The 12,795-nt window shown below is 42.3% G+C and overlaps 1 protein-coding gene across 1 annotated transcript in view; it reads left to right on the forward strand.

The window, feature by feature from the left end:
• The first annotated feature begins 7,432 nt into the window (after window positions 1-7,432).
• C9 (complement C9) overlaps window positions 7,433-12,795 on the forward strand; it is a 64,473-nt gene continuing 59,110 nt past the window's right edge. Inside the window, exon 1 of the mRNA XM_043887802.1 lies at window positions 7,433-7,576. Within this exon, the coding sequence (XP_043743737.1) occupies window positions 7,500-7,576 (77 nt within the window). The 5' untranslated portion in view covers window positions 7,433-7,499. The remainder of the gene's footprint in view (window positions 7,577-12,795) is intronic.

Raw genomic sequence — 12,795 nt, forward strand, 5'->3', positions numbered from 1 at the left:
AGTGCTGAGCCCTGGGCTGTCTCACATGGTCTTGAAGCCAGTCCTGGCCAGAGAGCTTAGAAATGGATGATGGATTAGCTAATGTGCTTCCCACAAGCCTGGGTCATTGTTTAACCCCAAGTTGGCTGACCTCCCAATGCAGGTGGAGGCAGTCTTTGACTCCACAACACCCTCAGGGCAGAAGAGCAGCACAGTTGGAGTGCATATTCAGCAAAGTTAATGGTGAGGCACTTTGACTAGCAAGTAGAAGCTAAAGAATGCAGAGGACTAGTCTCTGTGTGTTAATGCCAGGAGGTTACCAAACAGAACAAAACAGAAAGGGGCGGGGAACTACAAGTCTCTGCCTGGGAGGCTTTAATGCTAATAGGAACCTAATTTGAACTCAAAGGGATGTGCCCTTTCAGTTGAAGGGATCCTGAGGGGAGGACTGTGAAACTCCTGAGTAATTACTTTCTAAACAGCTTTGCAATTATTCATTTTACTTCACCGCAAGCACAACACTACCAGACTTGAAAACCACGAATAGTGGATTCAGGGATGGTCCACAGAAGTCGTGGAATGATAACAGCAAACACCTACCCAGCATTTATCATGGGCAGAAGCTCTTCTGAGAGCATAACAATAAGCAATTTAATTTCATATTGATTCTATGAAGTGGGCTGCTGCTACTGACTGCAAACATTTCATAGAAAAGGACACTGAGGTACAAAGAACTTGAGTCATTGCCCAAAGTCGCATAGCCAGGAAGTGGCTGAAGTGGAAACCCAACCCCGGGCCCAGAGTCCTTGCACTTAACCTCGAGAGAACCACTTACCCACTCCACTCCCTCCAAAAACTGGTGTCATTGTCTTTAGACTGGCATGTCTTATATTTACCCAGACTGTATTCTCTCTACAGTAGTTCTCTCCTCTTCCACATCCTGTAACCAAAATGCTTACAAAATTGAATGAAAAAAAAATTTTTTTCATGCATTTTTTCCTTTGGCTCTTTCAGAGCTCATTTTTCAGGATAAAATAAATTATCACTTCAAAGCGTAAATTTTTGGCTGTTACAAATGCAACAACCAACTTAACCTCAAGCTCAGTTTATTCTAATTCAGATATTTCCCATCAGCATGTTGAAGTATTTTTAATCAGACTGCTCACAGTGAGTAATGAGTTGTGAGTAATCTTCTTCCAATTTCTTCTACATTGTAAATAGCAAACTCTCCTGCCTCATCTCATGGTCAGACCAGGTGCATGGTTCACAGTCAGTGAAGAAAGCTGTTCACATAAGTTCACACATTTTATAACAGCACTACCGTTACAAAATTGCACAATTTTATTACAACCCAACATCCAGTTAACGTATCACGTTCTTCATGAAGTGGATCAAAGCTAAGGGTTGATGACAGATGGTTTAATTGTTCTTCCTTTATAGTGCTTTCTTACTCTCTCCTCCTCAGTTCTTCAGTGGTGGCAACTTTCTTCAACTTCTAATTTGACAAACACAAACTCTAGACTTATAAAGAATGGAAACTGACCAGGTGAACTCAAAGCAGGAAGATTTCTTACAGTCCATCAATGAGTTATACAAAACCCCAAGACAAGGAAAAGCTCAAGTCAGTAGAGAGGTAAAAAATGAAGACAATGCCGGACCAGAAACAAGATGAAGTTCCTGACTTAAATCATCTATAGTTATGGGCTAGCCCCATCCCTAGAGAAGAAGGATTAGTAAAACATGTCTAGAGAAGACAAAATTTTGCTTACACTATATTCAGGTGCTTCCCTGGTGGCTCAGATGGTAAAGACTCTGTGTGCAATGCAGGAGACCTGGGTTGGATCCCTGGATTGGTAAGATCCCCTGGAGAAGGAAAAGGCAACACATTCCAGTATTCTTGCCTGGTGAATCCCCATAGACAGAGAAGCCTGGCGGGCTACAGTGCATGGGGTCGCAAAGAGTCAGACACGACTGAGGGACTAACACTTTCACTTTCACACTCAAGTGCAGAAAGAAAAATGTATCCACATTCTTTTGTCTCTTCTTTCCTTCCTTTCTTTCTCCTTCCCTCCCTTCCTTTCCTCCTTCTTTTATTCCTATGAATCTGATCTTCCTTACAAGTCTCCACTCTCCTGGATACAGAGTCGGGTCCTAGAACCTCAATCCAGTCCTCGGGCTTTCTGTGCCAGGTAACACTATCTCTTTTTCATATGTGCACAGTGTTTTAGATTTCTTCCCCTTCTTCCTGCTCTTCTCCACGATGCTGTTTAGTTTTCTGGGAGATGTGGAGGGAGGTGTTGAGAAAGAAGTTTAGACCCTCAGTCAGGTCCTTAAACAATCCTCCTTCCAGTATTTACAGCATTATGCTGTAATATCTCATTTACCTGGGCACTAACATCTTAGTATCTGTAGCTAGAATTGTTGACTGAAGAATGTCGGATCTGTTCTTCTTCATGAAATTGGGGAAGTCTATAGGACCTGGTGGACCACCCTGCTGCCTGGACCCTCACCTTGGCCCTCACTAATGCTAGACTCCTGAGATCCGACTGTAAATGCTTTCCTATCCCTGCTCCCACCTCCAAAGTCACTTTGCCCTTGACACAGCAAACTTGACACTACCCACCCCATCCCTCCTCAGGACATGCATGCATGCATGCGAAGTCGCTTCAGTTGTGTCCGACTCTGTGCGACCCTATGGACTGACTGTAGCCCCCCAGGCTCCGCTGCCCATGGGGATTCTCCAGGCAAGAATACTGGAGTGGATTGTCATGCCCTCCTCCAGGGGAACCTCCTCAGGACAGAGGGGAACAAATACCCGCTGTGACACACGGCAAAGAAACTTAGAAAGCCAGATCAAACGCTCCTTCTCTGCTCAAACACACAGCACAAACGCTTTTATTTCAAGTTAGCTTTTTCCCCCAAACTGAGAAAGTCTGGAAGTTGTTCTCCCAGAGTTCAAAATGGCAAGGACAGAAGCATCTGTCTTTGACCTCAATCTGCTTAACATATTGGCCTCATTCTGGCCTGAAACAGGACTCAGAGCACACATCTCCAAGCCTGCTCCTCTCACTTCTAGTTCCTTCCTTCTTATAATCTTTGAGGAACAACATTCTCTGTACTATCACCTGTGCTGTCCACACTGCTTTGAGATTCACAGGTGATCAATTGCTTCTGTATTTTACCATCCTCCCTAGGCATGCCTCAGTGAACAGCCCTGAAATTGTGAAGTGTCAAGAAAGCATGATTTTAAAAGATAAAATTAAAGAGAATTTAAGATTTGCAAAGCATCATCCCTTATTCTATTTACCTGGGTTTACATATTGTTAACTAATAAGTCTGTATATAGTTTGGTCCTCAAACACTAGTTCCTTTTTGTCAAAGTCTCGCGTTCCAAAGTCAAATATGTAAATAACTGAAACAAATGAAATCAACCGATCATTCGCTAACTATAAAATAACTATGAAGTAACTGCTTAATATTTCATACACTATCAGAATCATAATGCAATAAAATACAAAGATGACTTTGAGATATAGAAACAGAAAAACAAGGAAATGGTGACTCATTAACGAAATAAGGAATATAATAAGAACTTCCTTGACAGAGAGAGGGCAAGAAGTTTACATTTGATTTTAGACATGATCAGTTCAACTTAACACAAAAAAATTAAAATCCATTTCTTAGAAGTACTTGAAGATTATTAAGCTGGAAAGTAACACAATATATTTTACATCTTTTAAAATGATCACTTCCAGGTATCTATACTTTCAAAACAAGAACCCAGAAGATTTTGGTAAAGGAGTTTCAACAGACCGTCTTTTGAGACTTCTGGTTCCAACAGACCACCTCTTGAGACTGCTGGTTCTAAATGATGGATGTAACCTTAAGAGTAGATAAGAAGAGTAGGTAAGGATTGAGGAAAGAAGGCAAAGGACAGATTCCCCCACCCCCACCCCCTCCTCCCAAGGGAATAGTAGCATCTGCTGGATGGACAAGGAGCATCTGACAGGAGCATCTGATGGACACGGGAGTTGTTCAGTCACTAAGTCGTGTCTGACTCTTTGTGACCCCAAGGACCATAGCACGCCAGACTTCCCTGACCGTCAAGGGAGAGGAGTTAACAAATGAAAAGTGGAAGAACAGGAAATGTTGTATCATAAAAGCCAAAGAAACAGAGAACTTTCAAGCATAAGAGCAGCCAGTAGGGTCAAATGCTTCTATGAGACAAAGACAAGGACAGAAAAATGTACCTCAGACTCAGTAATATGAAGGTCTTCAGTGGAGTAAAAGGCAGGCTGCAACAAGTTGAAGGTAAAGGAAGACCCATGTGGTAAAATGAAACCCACGGATTCAATCCCTGGGTCAGAAAGATCTCCTGGAGGAGGAAATGGCAGCCCACTCCAGTATTCTTGCCTGGGAAATCTCATGTTCCTTGAGGACCAAGAAGATCTTGGCAGGCTACAGTCCAGGGAATTGCAAAGAGCTGGACCCGACTGAGCACAAGACCAGACGAATTAGAATAGTACCAACAGAACTGATGATGTGGTGGGAAAAGCCTAAAATTCACCAAGTTCAAATGCCAGCTACCCAGCACTGAGGGTGGGTGATGCTGGACAAATGAGGTTATCTCAGTGAACCTCAGCTTCCTCAACTGTAAAATGGGTTATCTTGAGGATTACATAAGATGACACATATACAATCTGGCACATTAGAGAAGTTCCATAAACATTTATTCATCCTGTTCTTTGGAAGCCACTAAGTGTTACACAAATTTTAAATGCTATCATTTTCATTTCTCTGATCCAATGCATCACGATGCCTCATTTCCTTGAGATACACATGGAAACACAAATCTCATTTCAAAAAATGTCTGATGCATGATAGCTGTTACGGGCAAAGAAGAGTAAAAAATGCTACAAAAATGTAAAACATACTATATTTTTATAATTATTATTAATACAGTACATTATTATTATACTTTGCTTTGCTTCATTACATTTTTCCTGAACCATGTGGGAAAAAATAACTTCTACAGAGCAATTCAATATTTAAACCAATCAGCTAAGAAATACCCCCATCCATTTCCACCTCCAGTGAGTCAGTTTCCAAGGAGAGAGGGGATTTTTCAATCTCCTGCTGCTGCTTAATCACTTCAGTCATGTCTGACTCTGTGCAACCCTATGGACTGTAGCCTGCCAGGCTACTCTGTCCATGGATTCTTTAGTCAGGAGTACTGGAGTAGGTTGCTATGCCCTCCTCTAGGGGATCTTCCCAACTCAGGGATCGAACCAGCATCTCTTAGGTCTCAAGAATTGACAGGTGGATTCTTTACCACTAGCGCCACCTGGGAAGCCCTTTCAATCTCCAGTTACATCTAATTGATGAGTCAGTTATCACAAAGTCTAAACAATTAGCTTTAAGTCTAATTAGCATAAAGCATCATTCTACCATGCCTGCTTCCAAGTCCTTCTTTCCACAAATAACCTGACAGGGTTCAGAGAGGCCATGTAAGAGAGGGGGTTCAGCACTCCTCCATCATATCTGAAAGATTTACACTATATCTAGATACAGCCCACTTGTCATTAGCAAGTATTTCCAAGCAGAGTCCTTTGGGCAAAATTTATTCGTCAATGTAGTTACAAGTGTCATCACACATGTTCGAATTGCTTTATTACTTGGCAGTTCTGCAAGATCTACATAATTCTGCAAGATCTATAATCGACTGTGTAAATTGTCTACACAGCAGACTCAGGAATGGATGAAACTAATCCCATGAGAAAGCTCTTGCTCTGTATAAAAAAGAAAATAAAGTTTTTATAAGAGCGGGCAAGAACGGGTGATGAAAGTAGTTAACTCTTACTCTAGGTAAAATAATAGAGAAGATGCCAAAGGTAGGCAGTACTGGAAAACTAGCTCTATGTTTGTTACTTCCCCAACTCTACTCTGTGTTTTGCCGGGCTTGGTAAGTACTAGTGTTTGAAATTTGCTTATTTTTAATTAATGAATACTTATGAAGTCCGCTTGTGCTATGCTGCGTTTAGTTGCTCAGCCGTGTCTGACTCTAACTCCATGGACTGTAGCCCACCAGGCTCCTCTGTCCATGGGGATTCTCCAGGCAAGAATACTGGAGTGGGTTGCCATGCCCTCCTCCAGGGCATCTTCCCAACCCAGGAATCAAATTGGGGTCTCCTGCATTGCAGGAGGATTCTTTATCTGCAGAGCTATCAAGGAAGCCCATGAAGTCCCCTTAAGTGTCAGCAAATTTTTAAAACATCAATAACATATTGTACCTCCTGTGTTTCTTCTCAAGGTGATCATTCAAAATCTCAGCCCTGGTCACACATTTGAATGACCCAGCAAAATTTTAAAAATACTGATGCAAGACGACCCCAGGGGCACAGTGGATAAGAATCCACCTGCCAATGCAGAGGACATGGGTTCAATCCCTGGCCCAGGAAGATTCCACATGTCATGGAACAACTAAGCCTGTGTGCCACAACTCCTGAGCCTGTGCTGTCAGCAAGAGAAGCCACTGCAATGAGAAGTCCAAGCACCGCAATGAAGAGTAGCCCCCTCTCGCCACAACTAGAGAAAGCCCAAGCAAAGCAACAAAGACCTAACACAGCCAAAAATAAATAAAATTTTTTAAAATGTTGATTCAGGATCCCATCCTGGATCAATTATTAGTATCAGATGACAGTGGGCTGCCATCAGTGTTTATTCACAGGTCCCCCAAGTCATTCTCTTGTGCAACCAGTGTTTTAAAAGCAACTGTGATATCCCCCTTCTCCAGTACTTCCAAAATAGCCTGCCCTTTTCACAGGTTCTGAAGAATGTGAAAATGAGGGGAAAAAATTCTTTCTGATGGGTTGGAGCAAGTAGTTCCATCTTAGAATCTACCTTGAAGACAGGTGTGCTTCTTAGATAAAGACACCATGTCCTTCTGGAAGATATTGGAAAGGCCTTAGGGAATGTACCTGGATTCTTCAAAATGACTCACTTCACTTATAAAAAGATGTCAGTTTGTATATGCATTTTAAGATCTGTCCATGTGGAAATACCACACAGTTCATCCTCAGAGGGCAACAGCTATGTCTGTAACTGTTTCTAGTCAGAGCAATTCTTTTACTAATTTTGAGTTTCTGCCTCTGTAAGAATTATCCACAGACCCTTTTTCCCCGAATTACACAGTCCCACATGATCCCTCCCAAAGTCTCCGAAAATGAGAACCACTGGAGTTGTCTGTTTTTTGGGTTTTTGTTTTCAACACATCTCAGCTATTTAGCAGTCACGGGCTCCTCGCTTGAATATACAATTGATAAATACACTCTTGGCCAAAAACAGTAGGCCCCAAGTTACGAAATGACTCTCCTTTGATTGGACTTTGGCACCCAGGAAGCCCAATTCTAAAGATAATCCTGAGCAAAAACAAACAACAATTGTTCCCCAGTCCTTTGCAAATAAGTGTCTTCCAGGAACTGTCTGGCCATTCCACTCCGGGAGCTGTCTCCCTAGTGAAAATGTCTGCCGGCCAGAGGTTCGCCTTTGTAATATGCATTCTAGAAATAAGTCTCCTGAGAGCGGGGCCCACTCCCAGGTGAGTCATTTTCTCTCTCTCTCTGGAATTTCCCTGCGGGCTTTGCCATTTCAGGGTCTGCTTCTATAGCAGCAAAGCAGGTAAAACTTTTTCACTCACATTAAGATATGGAACCAGAGAATCTAAACTTTGAAAAAGAATGAGAAAAAGCTCAGGTATGTCTTTCAGAGTTTTTTCAGGAAACCTGCTGCCGTTTCCAGGGATTTCTTTTAAACAAGTTACTCAAATGTTAAGGCTGAGATATTCTTCAGATACTGGACTTAAGAAGCAAAGCTGTTTTTTACTAGGATATAATAAACCTGGGTTTATCAGTTTCTAGGGGGCTTCCCTGGTGGCTCAGTGGTAAAGAATCCGCCTGCAATGCAGGAAATGCAGGTTTGAGCCCTGGGTTGGGAAAACCCCCTGGAGGAGGGCATGGCAACCCACTCCAGTATCCTTGCCTGGAGAATTCCATGGACAGAGGAGCCTGGTGGTCTAGTTCACTGGGTCGCAAACGACTAGCACATACACACGCATCAGTATCTAGGGTCTGAGAAGTTATGTAAGGAAATAAATCTCTCCCTCACTCTGCCTCCACATCTAACACTCTCAGTAAGTGGCTACATCCTGCCTTTGCCTCCACACCAGGCAGAGGTTGGCCATTTTTCTTCTCTTCCTTGACATCCCAAGAGGTATCCAGAGGCACACATTTTGTCCTTAGGTTTAGGGGAGTGTTTTCTTCCATTCAGGAAGAATCACCATGGTGCAGACCTGTAGGCCAGGCTTCCAGCAAAGACACTTTTCTCTTCTTTTGCTCTGATCCTAATTGGGAACAGGAAGCCCATTCCAAACCAATCCAGGAAATAAACCAACCAAACAAGATGTGCTTATTAACTACCTACGCTGTAATTCAGAATGGTTAGAGAACGCACAGTCCTGTGTCGTCTGATACAGCACGATCCCATCTGGTGACAGTATTAAAATATCCCACCCTTTGACAATACAGCCTGGGGAAATCAACTACACTGTCCCTCTGCCCAATGTGACTGTGACCTGTATTCAATTTCCCTTCAGTCATACGACTCAGTGGTGGTGTTCAGTTGCCCAGTCATGTCCAACTTTTTGCCGTCCCGTGAACTGTAGCCCACCAGACTCCTCTCTCCATGCGATTCTCCAGGCAAGGATACTGGAATGGGTTGCCAGTTCCTTCTCCAGGGGATCTTCCTGACCCTGGAGGGATCTAACTCAGGTCTCCTGCATTGGCAAGTGGATTCTTTACCACTGAACCACCTGGGAAGCCCATTTGACTCTCAGGTTCACCAACTTCCATGTGGGTGCTGGTGCCCATCTCAAGCACATCACTGCCTGCCTCCCAGTTGGCGTGGAGGCTACCATTCTGTCTGGGCCCCATCAGACATGCAGTGTTTGCTCACATGGCTGCATCGTCCAGGAGGGGATGCAGACACGCTACACAGACCAGCCCGGGCTTGGGTGAAGTGCTTCACCAGGCTTTCCTTCATCCCATCATTACCTCTTCCCATATTATCTAAGAAGAATTATTTGCATTTACTGGGCATCAGGTACAAAGGAGTTTGGAGAAGGCAGTTACTGAAAGTTGTTTTAGCCCTCTTGTACTGACCCTTTCTTAAGTTAAAAAATAATTTAAACAACCCACATTCCTTGATCGTGACTCCTGCTGATCAAGAATGAGAGGCCGCTGGGAAGGCTTCCATGGCTTTGAAGTTGGGATCCCGTAGGTTCTGGTCATGCCCTGCAGTTTCAGAGAGGACCAGAAAGGCCCCTTGGCTGCCCCCCAGCTCTGAGCAGCTGCACCACTCGCTGGGGTTGGCCTGCAGTCACTCTCATTGCCATGCCCTCAGGAGGCTGGTAAGGCTGCCCCGTTCCGAACACTGTGCTCAGCCCTTTGATACAGGGTTGAAGTCAAACAGAGTGTTCAGACTGGTCATGGAGTGAGACACATAGTTCAGCCAAAGAAATGAATTTTGCAAGCAACTTTAAAGTACAAATTTGATCAGAACAGAGCAATCTTCTGGAGCCAGACTTTTCAAGCTCAAGTTGAGGTGCCATTACTTACTTACTAACCATATAACTCTGGCCAACCTTTCTGAACTGCTACTCAACCTCTGCATACCTTGGTTCCTTCATCTGTAAGACGATGTGTGTGTGTGTGTGTGCACGCGCACACACGTGTGTGCTTATTCAGTCATGTCCGACTCTGCAACCGCATGGACTGTAGCCTGCCAGGATCCTCTGTCCATGGGGATTTTCCAGGCAAGAATATTGGAGTGGGTTGCCATGCCTTCCTACAGGGGATCTTCCCAACCCAGGGACTGAACTACATCTCTTATGTCTCCTGCATTGGCAGGCAGGTTCTTTACCACTAGCACCACCTGGGAAGCCCCAGTGAAAATAATGGTTCTTATCTAATAAGGTTCGATGTAGACATTAAATCTTTATACCTATAATTGACTTACAATATCTGTGCCCAGCATGCTGTAAGAACTCAATAAATGTGAAGTGTTCCTTCAAGTAATAACCTTGGTATTCCTTTCACTTCAATATGCTTTCTGGTTTAGGAGAGGAGGGGAGGGACTTCAGCCTTCAGGGGAGAGACACTGCAAGTGAAGCAGTCTCTGAAGTGATTGCTATTGCAACTGGTGAACCACTGGGGATTTTCAGTGATCATTTGTTTGCAAACAAAATCGTGCCTATGAGACTAGGTCATGGCACATCATCTCTTGTGACTCCCAAGGCAGACTAGAAATATTAAAAAACAAACAAAAAAAAAAAAACCCTGTACAATAGTATAACAGCTCATAATGTAGGTTCCAGAGCCAGGCAGCTTGAGTTTGAGGTTCACAGTTTACTAGCTATGTGACCCTCGGCAAATTCCTTAACTTCTCTAAACCTGTTCCTAGCACCTGCACAAGGGAAATTACAACGTGACCTGTGAGAAAGCCAAGATAACAAATGCAATGTGCCTAGCACAGTGACCAGCACGCAGTGAGTGTGCTATGAGTATAAATAGCTATTGTTAGTTTCTTCCTTTTCATTTGTAAAAAACAAAATATTTACATGGTTCAAAGAGCAAATGGAGAAGGAAATGGCAACCCACTCCACTATTCTTGCCTAGAGAATCCCTTGGACACAGGAGCCTGGTGGGCTGCTGTCCATGGGGTCTCACAGAGTCGGACACGACTGAAGTGACTTAGCAGCAGCAGCAGCAGCAAAGATCAAAAAATTAACAAATAAACACTGAAAAGTGTTGACTTTTCATGAGATTTGTGTTACATGTAAAGTACTTAGAACACACCCTGCCTCACCTCACATTTTCCCAACAGGCAAACACCTTTTTAGTTTCCTGTTTGTGCTTCCAGTACGTCTTTGCATGGATTAAAGCATAGAACCAACTATAATCTTACTCTCTCCCTTTCTTTCATAAAAGGTATTATATCATATACACTATCTTGTACTTTGCTTTTCTTCTTTTTCATTTTGCAATATATCCTGGAGACTTTTCTGTGTCAGTCGAAAGGAACTTCCTCCTCTCACAAATGATTAATTTTCCATTGTATGGATATACAGTTCAGAGAACTTGTATATTATTGACCAATACTTGGGTTGTTTCCAACTTTGTATTATTAATATAAGCTGTGTTGCAATGAATATCCTTATTCATATAGCATTTTGAAAATGGATAATTGTACCTGAGGATTAATTCCCAGAAGTGGTATTAATATATCACTGGGTCAAAAGGTTTTGCTTCAAGATTTTGTTGAAATTGCCACACAGTCCCATGGGTAGGTATTATTTTGCACTTTTGTCAGCTGAGTACTTGTTTTTCTGAAGCTTTGCTCTAGGCCAAGTTTTATATTTGCAGAACTCATAGGCAAAAAAAAAAAAAATAGTATCTTTGAATAGAATTAATTTGTCTTTCTCTTCATCAGGCTATACATCTTTCCATATGTTTAAGGCTATATGTATGGATTGTTTCATTTTGCATGAACTATCTATATTCTTTGCCCATTTTTCAGTTGAGTCTCTTAGAGATTTCTATGATGACTTTATATATTAGTTATCCTTTATCTCTTGTATGAATAATAAACATCTTTCCTAGTTTTGTCATTCATCTTTTGGCTGTTTATGTGGCATGTTTCTAGTTGTCATATTTACTTTATTCTTCATTTTTCTAACAGTTAAGAAATTCTAGACTGGGAGTTAGGAATCCAGAGGGTAGCTGGGTATGGCACTTCTGGAGATAAATTGCCTGGGTTTGAATCCCAGCTCTGCCACCAAGAAGCTGCTATGTAACCTGAGAAAAATTACTCATTGTTACTGTGGCTTAGTTTGCCATCTTTCAAGTATGATGATACTAGTAGAAGATATCTCACAAGGCTGATGTAAAAATTAAATGAGATAATGAATGTAAAACTTAGAAGAGACTCTGACATAAACTAAGCACTCATAAAAGTTAGCAATTATCATTCAATTTATTTTAAAACTTAGCAATCTGGAAAAATATCCAAACACTCATTAATAGAAAATTTAGGCCTAACTATTAAATTGAAAATATCCAGGGAATTTCCTTGTCATCCAGTGGTTAGGAGTTATTGCTTTCACTGCAGGGGTTGTGGGATTAATTCCTGGTTGAGTCACTAAGATCCCATAGACCATGCAGCACAGCCAAAAAAAATTAAGTGGAAAATATCCAAAATCTCCTTGTTTGGTTGTATCTATCTGTGTTTTTAATATCCATATTTAATACAAATTAGTAGATATTTATTTATGAATGATTCTTGGCCAAGTATGGTCTTTTATTTATTCACCCATTTAACACAGGAGATATTTTTTGAGTTTGCAACGTGGGCCAGGTGTTGCTTTGGGAGATATAGTGTAATACAGAGCCAGTTACTGAGGTCTCTGCCCTCAGTGAGGTTACAGTCTAGTGAGGAATATCAACAAGTAAATGGCAAGAGCCATTCAGCCAAATTCTCTGAGGCCCACAATGCTAAAGGCGACACGTTCCCTGCACCTAACCGGTCACTTGTACACTGGCTTCATCAGCTCCAGCCTCACTAAAAACTGCTCCTTTAATTCTGCCCCCTCTTCGACATCAATAGTATCTCCCTTTGTACAAAATCATCCCCATGAGCTTTCAGACATATTGTAACATTTCCTTTAAATGTTGTCTCAGTCCTCAGCCTTATTCCAGAGACAGC

The sequence above is a fragment of the Cervus elaphus genome, chromosome 25 (genome assembly GCF_910594005.1).
Source record: "Cervus elaphus chromosome 25, mCerEla1.1, whole genome shotgun sequence".
NCBI lineage: Eukaryota > Metazoa > Chordata > Mammalia > Artiodactyla > Cervidae > Cervus > Cervus elaphus.